Here is a 13150-nt window from a genome sequence, read left to right on the forward strand (position 1 = left end):
AAGACAAATTATGTAGTGTACGAAACATACCTCAAGGTCAATCCATTTACGTTATCCGATATTGTCATATACCGGTATATTGTATAATATGCAAATGCTAAATCATTACCTGTCCAATAGCAAATGTACAGGTAACATTATAGCTACATCAAGATTATATTCATATGAAATTGTATGAATTTCTAATCAAAGAAAACATATCAACAGGTGTGATAATCATGGATACCTGGGGATATTTGGTACTCAATCAGTAAAGTGTTCTCTTGTTCCTTCTTTCTTTTTTGCATGATGTTAAGCTAGCCACAGGTTGTTATGTGATGTACTGAGTTTCTTTTTTTAACCAAAAAAGGCAGCATGTGAAGTTGAAGTTAAATCTGACTTGCAGTTGTAAATAAATTTTTATACAGCTAGTGCTTTAGCTTCATTTCTCTGATTTTTGTGTATTTAGTAATAAAAGTCTATGAGTTGCATGAGTCGTGGACTAGTTAATAATTTTCCATCTTACTTTTTAAAATTTTTGATAAACAAAGTTTTAAAACTTTTAAAACTCATATAACATTTACAGATACTTTTGAATTTTTTATAGCTCTGCTGTAAAAAAAAAATAATTGACCTAATTAATAACATCATCTGATCCATTAAAATTGATTATTTTCTTTGTCCCTCTAGTAACTCGATTTCCTGCAGACAAGGCAAGGGAACTAGTCCAATGGGAAAATATGATTGCAGATGCTTACATGAATCGCTTAGAACATGAAGAGAAGAAAAACATTCAAAACAGAATTATAAATACCCAAGAATCGTGAGTACTTGAATATACAACATAAAAGATTTGGGCTTCATTTTACAAGAGAACTTATGACCTAGACTAAAAATATGACAGTTTTAAAATCTCACCATTTTTATAATTACACAAGTACTTGTGTAAAATTATACATGTATAACCAAATTCTTGTTGTTAGATTAAAATCACTTTAATCAATGTAAAAAAATGAATTGCAAAAAGCAAACTTTGGTCTTATAGTTTTCAGTTCTTTTGTAATATGCTGGGTCCCTGTTTTCTGAAATGGAGTCTTAAAATCATTAGAGTGTAATTGGGTGCATATTTAAAATGGAATCTCTTGTATTAATTTATAAGATACTGCATATTCCTAGGATGTATCATACAATTTGTACAAAGCAACGATAAAGTCTTGTAATATCTGGTATGGAACATGTATGAGGATGTTCATTCATTGTCCTACTAAATTCTCGAGCTATTCTCAACAATATATTACTGTTCCAGGATACATGAGCTATTCTTTAAGCTGGATGAGTTACAGGATATCCAGACCACATCCGGAGCCCCAGGGGTACCCCCCGTTATCAAGGCCCCTATTAATCCTGTGGTTAGAATGCCCCCACAAATGGACAAGAGACTGCTAGCTCTTGAGGAGCAGGTAGAAAAGCATTTTACTTGTTGAAATATTTCTGACATAATGCCTCAGATTAACTGTGTTGGTTCTTTGACCATATACAGTTGAACTTTGATATCTTGAATTCCATGGATGTATGTCAAAGTGGGTTGGAAGTCGCAACCACTTTTTCTTTATGTATTTTGACCTCGATATCTAGAATCCTTGGATATCGCCAATTTTTTTTTTTTGGCCCCATATGAGATAATGACTGATTGTATACCATTGTAGCACAAATAATGTGTATGGCGAAATTTGAGCATGTGACATGTAATTTCTCTGGAAGATTAGAATAAAATTACCTCACATACAGATCATTTCTTTTTTGGTGAGCTATGAATGGTACCTTTTAATTGCAATGTGTCATTTTCTACATAAATTTCAGATGCAACAAAGTACTGTTGCACTCAACTGGATTATGAGAAACTTGCAAGAACAACAGAAGAGCTCTGCAAAGGTCCCACCCCTGATGGAAGATAAAAAAGAAAATGGTAGGTCAAATGTACATTAATTCAAAATTAAAAAAAAATATTTTGAGAACATTTTTTTAAAGATCATTTTTGTTTCAAATTAAATTGTACAAGGATGTGACATTTTTCGTTTGTAATTTTGATTTAGTTGCATAATTATGTTTATTTTAATTTACCTACTTCATTAAGTTAATTTTCATCTTGTGGAGTTGATAAATATTTTAATTACTTTTTTGAAAAAGATGCTGAAAAAATGTAAAATGAATATAAATGAAATAATTTTTTTATTTTGTGTATGACTGCATATTCAGTTATGGATAAACTTCACTATCTCGAACACTGATATGTTGAATACCATGGATATATCAAAGGAAATTGGAAGTCCTTTAATTCCTTAAGTATTTAACCCTTAATCTCAAATACTTGGATATCTTGAAGTCCCTTTGAGTTTGAGATAATGAGGTTTGACTGTATTTTCATTTCAATTGGCATGCTTAACTATATGTTCCTTTTCTCTCCATGGAAAAAAAAAAATATTTGTAGCATGTAGATACAGTCTCTTTTTCATCTATTGTATATTTTAAGGTCGCCATGGTAAACAATGTAAGTTTTGATGGTATTATTGAGCAAATAGTCAGGCTTAGGATTAACGTAATGATTTGCTTATTAGTATTAAATCCCAATTCTGCCTTTCAAGCAATATCATCATACATTATACATAAAGCTCGATGTGAAAGATTTTGAAAAAGCACTTTTAGGCCTAAAAAAATTAAAATCTTGGTTGTCAGGCCTGCCCGCATGTCATTCAACAATGTGCATTACCAAATTTTATCCTCAAATGAATAAAAGATAAAATTTCTCTCATGCGGTGCCCCCCCCCCCCCCAAAAAAAAATCCGGAATTCCTGACCTCATTTTGACTGCATTTTAGAAATCGGTACAACGAACGTTTGACAAATATCAAGACAATCCAGACTATTCTATTGGCCTAGTTAAAAATTGCAAATATGGCCGTTGAGTTAAGATAAGGCGTTAAGATTAAGTTTAGTCATGGTGGCATTGATTTCAGTGCAAATTCATAAGGGAATGACTGTAATACTTCCATGGTACAAAGTGAGGGTTTCTGAAGGTTCTTCCATGCTGACACTATCAAAGACAGCTCCCTCAACCTCAGAACTTGGATGTCAGCAAGATTCACAGATTTCATTTAGTGTGGGTAAACCAAAGACTGATAAATTTGACAATGTTTAAGAAAATCACAAGTGCTATTTACAGTGCTGAAACACTCTTAGATTAGTTGTTTTACGTAAGCAATTGACCAAATGCATCACTAAAAGTGTTGGGTTCTGTAAGTTTAACACGTCTGGTTTTAGGATGCTGTCGTTTCATTACACGAATCATTGGAATGTAGAAGATATGCAAGAGAAAAGAGAAAGAAGCAGGAAATAAATTATCTTGATTTCTACACTCATTGTTGAAGCACTGTTGGTTAAAAGTTGCTAGTTTTGAAATTATAAAAAAAAAAAAAAAAAAAAAAAAAAATCCTGCGTCTGGTTTTTATGAGATAAAAAGGAAAAAAAGCCTCCCTCCCGCATTTATTTTGAGAAAAATGGCCTGAGAACCAAGTTGTTTTTTGTTTTTTGCCTTATTTAAAGAATTTTCTTAGGTGATAAAGACTTAAGTTATTTTCTTAATTAATGATTGAAATTTCTCGAAAGGCTTATTCAGAATTATATCTAAATTGCAAAGAATTTTTCATATAAATGTGAAGTATGCACTATATTCATAGATTTGAATTTTATAAAGTATACAGTGCAGGCATCATTTTCTGTTACAACAGCATTATCACTAGCATAAGCACTAGCATGCATGAGTTAAAAAACAATTAGCAATTCAGCATTGCCAACAAGCACCTTACCAACAAACAGCATGAAAGTCACTAATTAAGTCAGCATACCCCAATTCAGTCAGTGCTGCTTTTTAGCTCACCTGAGCTGAAGGTTCAAGTAAGCTTTTTTGATCAAAATTTGTCCATCGTATGTCATCATTGTCGTTATAAACTTTTCACATTTTCATCTTCTTCTTCAGAATCACAGGGCCAATTTCAACCAAACTTGGTACAGAGTATTCTTGGGTAAAGGGGATTCAAGTTTGTTCAGATGAAGGGCCACATTCTCTTCCAAGAGGAGATAAATAAGAAATAATCAAAATTAGGTGTCTTTTAAAAAAATTTCTTCTAAAGAACCACTGGGCCAGAAAAAAACTTATGTGAAAGCTTCATTATGAAGTGTAGATTTAAGTTTGTTCAAATCCTGACCCCTGGAGTATGGTGAGGCCACAATGGGCAATCAGAGTTTTACACAGGAATATGTAGGAAAAATCTTTAAAAAACCTCTTCTTAAGAACAGCAAAGCCATGTTTAGTGATATTTATATGGATGCATTCTCAGGTACTGAAGATTCAAATTTGTACAAATAATTACCCTTTTGGGATAGAATGGGTCCACAATTGGCAATCAAAGTTTTACATAGGAATACACTGGAAAAATCTTGAATCATTTGCTTCTGAAAAACAGTAAATCTTTGATTAGTCATATCTTTAACAGTGCATCTGCAGTTAGTGTAGATTCAAATTTGTTCAGATCATGAACCCCAGGGATAGGATGGGGCCACAATGGGCAATCAAAATCAAAATTTTACTAGGAATATATAGAAAAAAATCCTTAAAAATCTTCTTCTCTGTAGCAGCAATGGGCAATCAACTTCTACATAGGAAAAATTTGAAAAAAATATTCTCGTCAAGAACAGCAAAGCCATGATTTGTCATATTTTGATGGAAGAATACAGTTCAAATTTGTTCAAATCATGACCCCCCGAGTATTAGAGTAGGCCACATTATGGAAAAAAATCTGGTGATGAAGAACAGTGTCAGGTGAGCATTGTGGCCCATGAGCATCTTGTTTTCTTAGGTGTTGGCTATTATAGATCAGATACAGGGTATACATGTACATTGATTACATTACATAAAATGCATAGTAGTAATAGCGATTGCAGCGAGCTCTTACAACAATTCCTGCATGGGTCAAGAGAAAATTCAGACTGTGCATATTGATCCTATTAAATTTTTTACACAGTGACCTCCAGACCCACAACCCTTTCTGAAATTGCATTTTGCCACAAACTGCATTATGGCAGTAACAACAAAAGTCAACCATAAAATAAATTCACCTTGATTTAGCAATTGTTTAATGAATATTGCAGAGAGATTATAAATAAATTAAATGTCCTTTGTTATAAATTTGCACTTTTCAGACTTGTTTATGGAAATGCAACTAACATAAGACATCATGTGACTTCACAGTCTATATCTTCCTATAAATGTCTTCTGTGATCTAAGTTAAATTTGAATTTAAATTAAAATTAATTTGTTATCTTGTAATGTGCAACTGCGCTCACCCCACTAGTTGCACCATCAACATATTAAAAAAACATAAATATATAAAATTCAGATGCTAAACGTGCCAAAATTACAATTAATGCTCATATTTACTTCCTATTCCATTATATTTAGCATCGATACTACCTCCAATAGCATTCACCTACTTTCATTAGCATGGAATAAATATAATTTAGCAAGTGTAAGTGAACATTCAAAACAGACAGTTAAGCATTTGAATTAATTAGCATATAAATGCTGTCACAGAAAATGGTCCCTGTACTAAAAGGCTAAGTATAATGAAGTGCTATATTACATGAATTGGACTAAAAAAAAAATCTGCATTCTTTACTGTAATTTGAGGATTTCATATAGAATTTATTATAATACTAATTCAATTTTGTGCATGATATAAACTTAACTTTGCTTTTGTTGTTTTGTTCATAGTTTTTACACTGTCTAAATGTATATGGGGTAATTATGTGAAGGGAAAACTGCTTTTTGACTTAGAATTTGTAGATTTTTTGTGGTTATACCAGAACTGAATACTTCAAATTTTCATCATTTCATGACAATAAAATGTGTATTTAATTCAGTATTAATTTAATTTAATTTCAGAGTGCTATAGATTGTGTTTTATGTGTTACAGCAAAGCAGAAGAAAGAGAAAGACAAAGCCTTTGTGAAATCTACAGTAGAAGAACGAAAACGTCTGAATTACAAATCAAGGATTCCTAGGTACCCCCAGAGTATGGTCAACAGGTTTCCTGTCCCCGATGACAAGGTTGCCTGGGAGGTTAGTATTTAAGATTTTTGTCTCAAGACTGATTACATGTAGTACCAGCAAAATGCTTCACTTATATTTTGTACAAGTATACAGTGTGAATAATCCTTATAGAGAAAAGTATTATAACAAGAACCTGCTTATAAATAACAGAGTCACATTTTTTTCATTAAAATACTTCAAAGTAACAATCGAAATGAAACTTTATTTGGATTGAAAGAAATGTATTTTTTTTACAGAGCTTGTACTTTCAGGGATAAGCTTTCTTTTGTTGTATTTCTCTGACATCTATATGTATTTACATTCTACCTCTCCAATCTTTATGACGTACAAAATTTATGTAAATTAAAATAGCCTTTTGTGACTTTTTTTGGAAAATATGATTTTTTCAACATTTTCTTGTCTAAGCCTGAAAATTACATGTATTAACTTGTAAATGTACATACCTTTCACACTATTCTCAGATTCCATTTCTGGAATATGATCCAGTGGTGTATGAAGCACCTGAAGTCAAGAGTCATCCATACTGGGCTGACACTATAGACCTTATTTACATGTAAGTTCAGGAAAATCCGAAAGGGGGGGGGGGGGGGAGGACATATGAAGGGTTAAATTATACACAGGTCTTAGGGTTGTCATGGTTCCAAAATTTTTCGGGTCGGGTCAGTTCTGTAAATTTTCGGTTCGGTTTTGGGTTTTTCGGTTCGGTTTATTGCCTCTATTTTAAACCTAAATTTCATGTATTGAACATAATAAAATCTTTATTTGTTACGTTACATTCACCTTGAAAACAAATTTTATCCATGTTAACGTCTTGACATAGTGTTTAGGACTATTAGGCCGACTATTAGCTACAACCTGACCATTCTTGCTTGTTTTGATAATTATCTAATCCTTTTGTGACAACTGCTTTGTCATGGAATGAAGTATAATTCAGTTGTGATGTGTATTTAGCACTGTTATCGTCATTATTCTTTTGATTTCGACACCATTTTTTGTATAAAACATATTCTAATATAGAAACCAGAATCGAACTGAAAAATGGAACAGAAACCTAACCGAATAACTTGGACCACGGTTTTCGGTTATTTCGGGGAACCATGACAGCCCTAACAGTTCTTGAAACTCTTTTGAAGAAAGATGCACTGATATAGGACATATATTATAGCAAGAACCTGCTTATAACAGAACGACAATGAATTTATAGTGGAAAGGAACAGACAATTGAAAGTGATTATAAATTATTATTTGTATTTTTCCAGGAAGTTTGTATTTGGTACCCTACCTTAGACACACTGTATTCAAGGCATTTATTTTTGTTCGTTGAAAAAAATTTGAGACAATGAGGGTAAAAAAAACTTTTAAAAACAAAAAAAAAGAAGTTGGGGCTGCCAACTCACTTTCACATATCCCTGGTATTCGAGATATCAGTGCTCAAGATAAAGAACTTCAACTGTACATTATTACCACTGCTTCTGATTATTGACTTGAAATGTTTATGTTAGAATTGAAGAAGACTTTCATGGCACATCCTAACACTGCTGATTTGTAAACAACTGTCATAAGCCAATCAGTTCAGGAAATCTGGTGTTTTTAGACCAATGCGTAAGAGGAAAATCCGAAATTGCTAGCTGTAAAGGTTTTGAAATGGTTCATTCCTCTATGGGTTGTTTACAAGATGATGTAATAAAGTACTGATGCAAAGTTCAACATTGCTATATAAATATTTATCAGTTTTTCAGAATCTACCTATAATAGTGTATCTGCGATTATCACTTTCTATGGGTGGCTAGGGTAGAAGCTCTGTTCTGAAAAGGGTACAATAAACCAACTGTATTTCACAGATACTTTTTAGCTCACCTGAGCTGAAGGCTCAAGTGAGTTTTTCTGATCACATTTTGTCCAGCGTCCATCTGTAGAAAACTTTTCACATTTTCAACTTGTTCTCAAGAACCACTGGGCCAATTTCAACCAAACTTGCCACAAAGTATTCTTTTTTAAAGGGGATTCTAGTTTGTTCAAATGAAGGGCACACTTTTTCCCTAGGGAAGATAATCATTAATTAGTGAAAAATTCATGGCATCTTTTAAAAATCTTCTTCTCAAGAATCACTGGGTTAGAAAATATGAAACTTATGTAATCTTCCTCAGGTAGTGTAGATTCAAGTTTGTTCAAATCATGACACCCAGTGGTATGGTGGGGGCACAATGGGTGATCATAGGAATATATAGGAAAAATCTTTAAAAATCTGCTCAAGAACAGCTAAGCCATGATTGGTCATATTCTTATGGTAGCATCCTCAGGTAGTGTATAATCAAATTTGTTCAAATCATGACCCCCAGGGTTAGGGTGGGGCCATTATGGACAATCAAAGTCTTACCTAGGAAAAAATCTTTCAAAATCTTCTTCTCAAGAACAGGTAAGCCATGATTGGTCATGTTTATGTGGAAACTTCCATAGGTAGTGTAGATTTATGTTTCTTCAAATCATGACCCCCGGGGATAGGGTGGGGCCAGATCATGACCCCTCAGGAGTAGAAAGAGGCCACAACAGGGATCAAAGTTATACAAAGGAATATAAAGGATATATCAATAAAAAAATCTTCTCAGTAACAGCAAGGCCATGATTAGTCAGAAGCACTCTGCAGGTAGTGTAGATTCAGGTGTGTTCAAATCATATCCCCAGGAGTAGGGCAAGCCATCAATAGAAGATCAAACGTACGAGAAAAATCTTGAAAAATCTATTTAAGCCATGATTAGTCAAAGAAATATGGAAGCATCCTCAGTTAGTGTAGATTCAAGTTTGTTCAAATCATCATTCCTCACCCCAACCATTTTCAGACTAAAATTGCCACTTATTTAAAGATGTCTTGGCAACTAAATTGTATTTTTTGCAATTTGTCTCTGAAAACACACAAAGGTTTGTCACATGTGAAGAAAACCTGGCTTGCTTAATGCTATCTTTAAACATTCATTTGCATTAAAATTATTCACTAAAGCAACTGCATCTGTGGAATTTTATGGTTTGCACTGAAAAATATATAATAGGTGCATTATTTAAGATATTTAGAGAGATATTTTCATTTGTTTATTGTAACATGATATTACATTATTAATTTTTTTTTTTTTCTTCTTTTTTTTTTGCAAACAGAACAGTCTGTTGCAAAGTAATCTAGCTTGGTTGATAAAAAGCTACAGTTGGATAATGAAGTGATTATTGTTTGCAGTATGTAAGAATCTTTAGTATAGTATATTGATGGGACAGAGACTATCATGTTTAACAATTTTTAATCCTCACTTTCTGATAGGAAACCTTCAGACAGAATTGGAAAGATCAAGTTCAATGAATATGACAACAACAACAGGTGTGATAGGAAAAGTTACTGGGGTACTTATGAGGTACGTGATGGACTTCCACTGAACCCTGCCGGTCGGACAGGGATCATAGGACGAGGTCTTTTGGGACGATATGGACCTAATCATTGTGGAGATCCCATAGTGACCAGGTAAACTTCTTATCTGATCCTGTGTCATTTAATAATTTCTATGGACTAAACCAGGTCTGGAAGATTTCCAAATATGGAAGTTGACACTGATAACTGAAAGTTGCTATAAATATGCATCATATACATGTAAATATTTTTCTGCCCAATCAGACAATAGCATTTTTACACACCCCAAAACATATTTCAAAGAAACAAAAAGAGAACAAGTGCTTTTGTTTTTTTTTCCTCAAAAAGATTTTTTTGACAAAAGATCTTTAGAAGTAAGATGAAAAGTTTGGAAGAATAAGGTATTCCCCACATATATACCATGAACAAACCTGATATTTTCATCTCGGAAAAGAAAAAAAAAATGCATGTAAATATGCGATCGTTTATGGAGGAATAGATCACACCTACAAGCTATTATTAAGTACAGTTAAAACATTTAGCAGAACATAGTCTTATGATGGTAAATATAATTTTGCTTAGGTGTCAGTTTCATCGATAATGCATAGTTTCTATGTGTATACAGTCCCTGAAATGTTGTACTTTCCCACTTGAACGGTGAGCGAACGCAGAGCGAATGGTGAGTGAACGATGTTGAACGCTGAATGCAACTTGGTGAACGGTAGGTGAACGCAGAACGGTGAGCGAATGCAGAACACAAATGGAGCGTGAACGCGAGCGCAAAGTGAACGGTGAACGAACAGTGAACACAAGATGAACGATTTATTCTGAATGCCTCTGATTTTTTCCATGCATTGTATTGTATCAATTGTATTCTAATGTCAGGCGCAAAATAAATAAATAAATAAATGTAATCAAAAATTGTCCTAAGAAAGACGAAACATGCACATTAAGTAAAACTATTAATTAAGTTTCTTACAATATTTTCTGCAAATATGTATGATGTTAAAATTCAGCTGTTTAATCACACGATTTTTATCGCTGTAAAACATTGTCATTGTTACCGAACACTATAGTTTAAAAGATAAAATCATTCTAGTTGTAAAATAAATATGTTTTTTTTATTTGATATATAAAACTATTACAAATAATGATTTTCGAAGAGGACATTACTGACTTATAAAATGAATTACAACAGTTGTAACAGCCATACATGTTTTCCATGTCAAGGCAATTCCTTGTAAAATAATGAGAAAAATTTTTTAAATATTTTGCTTCGGTCTGTGGACATATTGAATGTATACACTCGTACTTTAAAAATTTAATGCAATAATTTATTTATGTGTCTTTTCATTTTTTATGATGATTTATTAGCAGACTTCTACACGTATAGATCTGTAGACAATTCCCTGTGATTACACTCGGACAAGATGATACAAAGAAGCATTCATATTATTTGTTATAGATTAAAATTTCAGAACTTGATATTTAAATAATACATGTCATAGTTTTGATTAAACAGACAAATGAGAGAGAGAGAGCGATTCTGTTTTACCCCCCCCCCTTTCCACAAATGCATGTACATGTACCTCCCCTGTATAAACAAAAATTCTTAATTTTTATCTAAATTCCGGTATATCAGGCAGTGAAAGTAACCTTTTTTTAATCAACAAATTCATTTTGTTTGACAGTCATAATGGTTTTTATTTTCCTGCTTCAAGTTCACACGAAGTCCACATGTTTGTCCTGTCAATCAAAATCATTCGACACTGTGCAGGTGTGAAAGTCTCATCACACCAAAGGCAGAGTGCTACACTGTAGTATTTCCAAGAAGTTTAAACATTTTTTATCATTTCTAGATCTGATTCCAACTTTTCCAAAAAATAAATTGGGCAGGCATAAACACTTATAAAGAACTTGAAACATACTCCCTAGCCAATTTAAAATAACACCATCGGCACGTGTATATTTTGAACTACTTTTGTTTAATGACTTTTTTATAGAGGCAAGTTTGTTTTGAGACTGAAATTTTTGTGCTACAAAACACATTAACTTCTTTTTGAATATTAATTAAAATAGACTGGTAATGCTGACTAAGTAACCGATTTAGGTGGAAAAAGGGGGGGGGGTGTCTTAATCATATCGAATGAATATAAAGTTATTGTGAATAAAGGAATTTTTTCTCTCTAACATTAGACTTTATTTATGAATTGTAGTGTATTACATTTAAATAAATATTTTTAACCACACTATCAATTTAATTTGCTCCAAAGATATTTAATTAACTGGATATCCGCAGTACTATTATAATTCTGGGAACTAGTTCTAATAATGTATTTCTATAATAATTGAAAAAAAAATGTGTTAGTAATAAATACTTTTGTAATTTTGCTGCAGTTGGTAAATTAATTGACATGGATTATTATCTCTCCATTAACAATTTGTCATCTTTATCATAACAACAAAATGTTGCAGTGCTTGAAGTACCCGTATATTGCCCCTTATTTAAATTTAATTTATCAGCATCGTTCTACATAGGTACATGTTTAAAACAACATTTATTTTCCTGGTTAATTTAATAAATAGCCTAATTATATAATAGCTAAGTTAGAATAATAATAAAACCTAGTGTAGATAATTTTTCCCCATGAAATAATGATCCTTTAAACACGACATGTTAATTATTAAATTTCAAATCCTGTAAATCCTTTCTTACAAAAAAAGATAAGTCCTTTCACTTGGGAGTTCCAAATGACAGTGAAAACTGAACGATAAGTGAACGCTGAACGCAAGGTGAACGAACGGAGAGCGAACGGTGAACGCTTTGTGAACAGTGAACGCGAGCGCACAGTGAACGCAGACACAAAACTGTGAACGGAGAGCAAACGGTGAACGAACGGTGAACGCACGGTGAACAAACGGAAAAATGGGAAAATGGAACGTTTCAGGGACTGTAGCTCTACTGCACACAAGTATTCATCGTATAGACTACATGTAGTTTTAAAATAACGGGTTTCATGAGCGCCGAATACCACTTTAGATAGACATAAGGAAATGTGAAAATCATGGAGAAAAGGGAATGTTCATGAATGCTTTTTATTATATCTTACATGTACCTCGCATGTATATCAGAAACTGCATGGATGATTTTGTAATAAACACTCAGGAAATAATTAAGACTGTTATATTCCCATACAAAAACTTTTTCATTTCAGGCTCTAAAAACTGAAAATCTGCCGTATTTATATCAATTTTAACACAAGTTAAACTTTTGGGATTGCTACCTCGTAGTGACAGATTTTTAATCCCACTTAGAATTTATATTAAGTTTTCAAGTCGTGTTTGTTCACAGTAGAATTGCCAAATATACTATATTATTCCTAAATGTGCATAAAGTTTACTAAAAGTTTATTCTTAAAAAATCTTTTGAGCAAAAAACTTTAAAACCACGTGTTTTATTTATTTTCTCATGGGTTTGTCTAAATGCCGTTATCTGATTGGTCAGAAGGATTAGCACCTTGTTTATTCTGTGTATTTATAGCAATTCACGGTTATCGTTCTTGTCTTCCATATTTGGAAATCGTCCAGACCTGTAAACTGATGTAAAATCTTATTCTT

At 32.7% G+C, this 13150-nt stretch overlaps 1 protein-coding gene and 1 long non-coding RNA gene across 2 annotated transcripts in view; one reads left to right on the forward strand and one right to left on the reverse strand.

The window, feature by feature from the left end:
• Positions 1-13150, forward strand: part of LOC133175991 (transient receptor potential cation channel subfamily M member-like 2) — a 104301-nt gene that overhangs the window by 81364 nt on the left and 9787 nt on the right. Inside the window, exons 28-34 of the mRNA XM_061311169.1 lie at positions 670-802; positions 1286-1439; positions 1840-1945; positions 2510-2527; positions 6008-6153; positions 6606-6697; positions 9449-9646. Of these exons, the coding sequence (XP_061167153.1) occupies positions 670-802; positions 1286-1439; positions 1840-1945; positions 2510-2527; positions 6008-6153; positions 6606-6697; positions 9449-9646 (847 nt within the window). The remainder of the gene's footprint in view (positions 1-669; positions 803-1285; positions 1440-1839; positions 1946-2509; positions 2528-6007; positions 6154-6605; positions 6698-9448; positions 9647-13150) is intronic.
• The window catches only part of LOC133175992 (uncharacterized), a 189839-nt gene that overhangs the window by 55099 nt on the left and 121590 nt on the right, over positions 1-13150 (reverse strand). The gene's annotated exons all lie outside the window — the stretch shown is intronic.

The sequence above is a fragment of the Saccostrea echinata genome, unplaced genomic scaffold, assembly GCF_033153115.1.
Source record: "Saccostrea echinata isolate AGI-Se365-2 ecotype Australia unplaced genomic scaffold, CSIRO_AGI_Sech_v1 ptg000064l, whole genome shotgun sequence".
Taxonomy (NCBI): domain Eukaryota; kingdom Metazoa; phylum Mollusca; class Bivalvia; order Ostreida; family Ostreidae; genus Saccostrea; species Saccostrea echinata.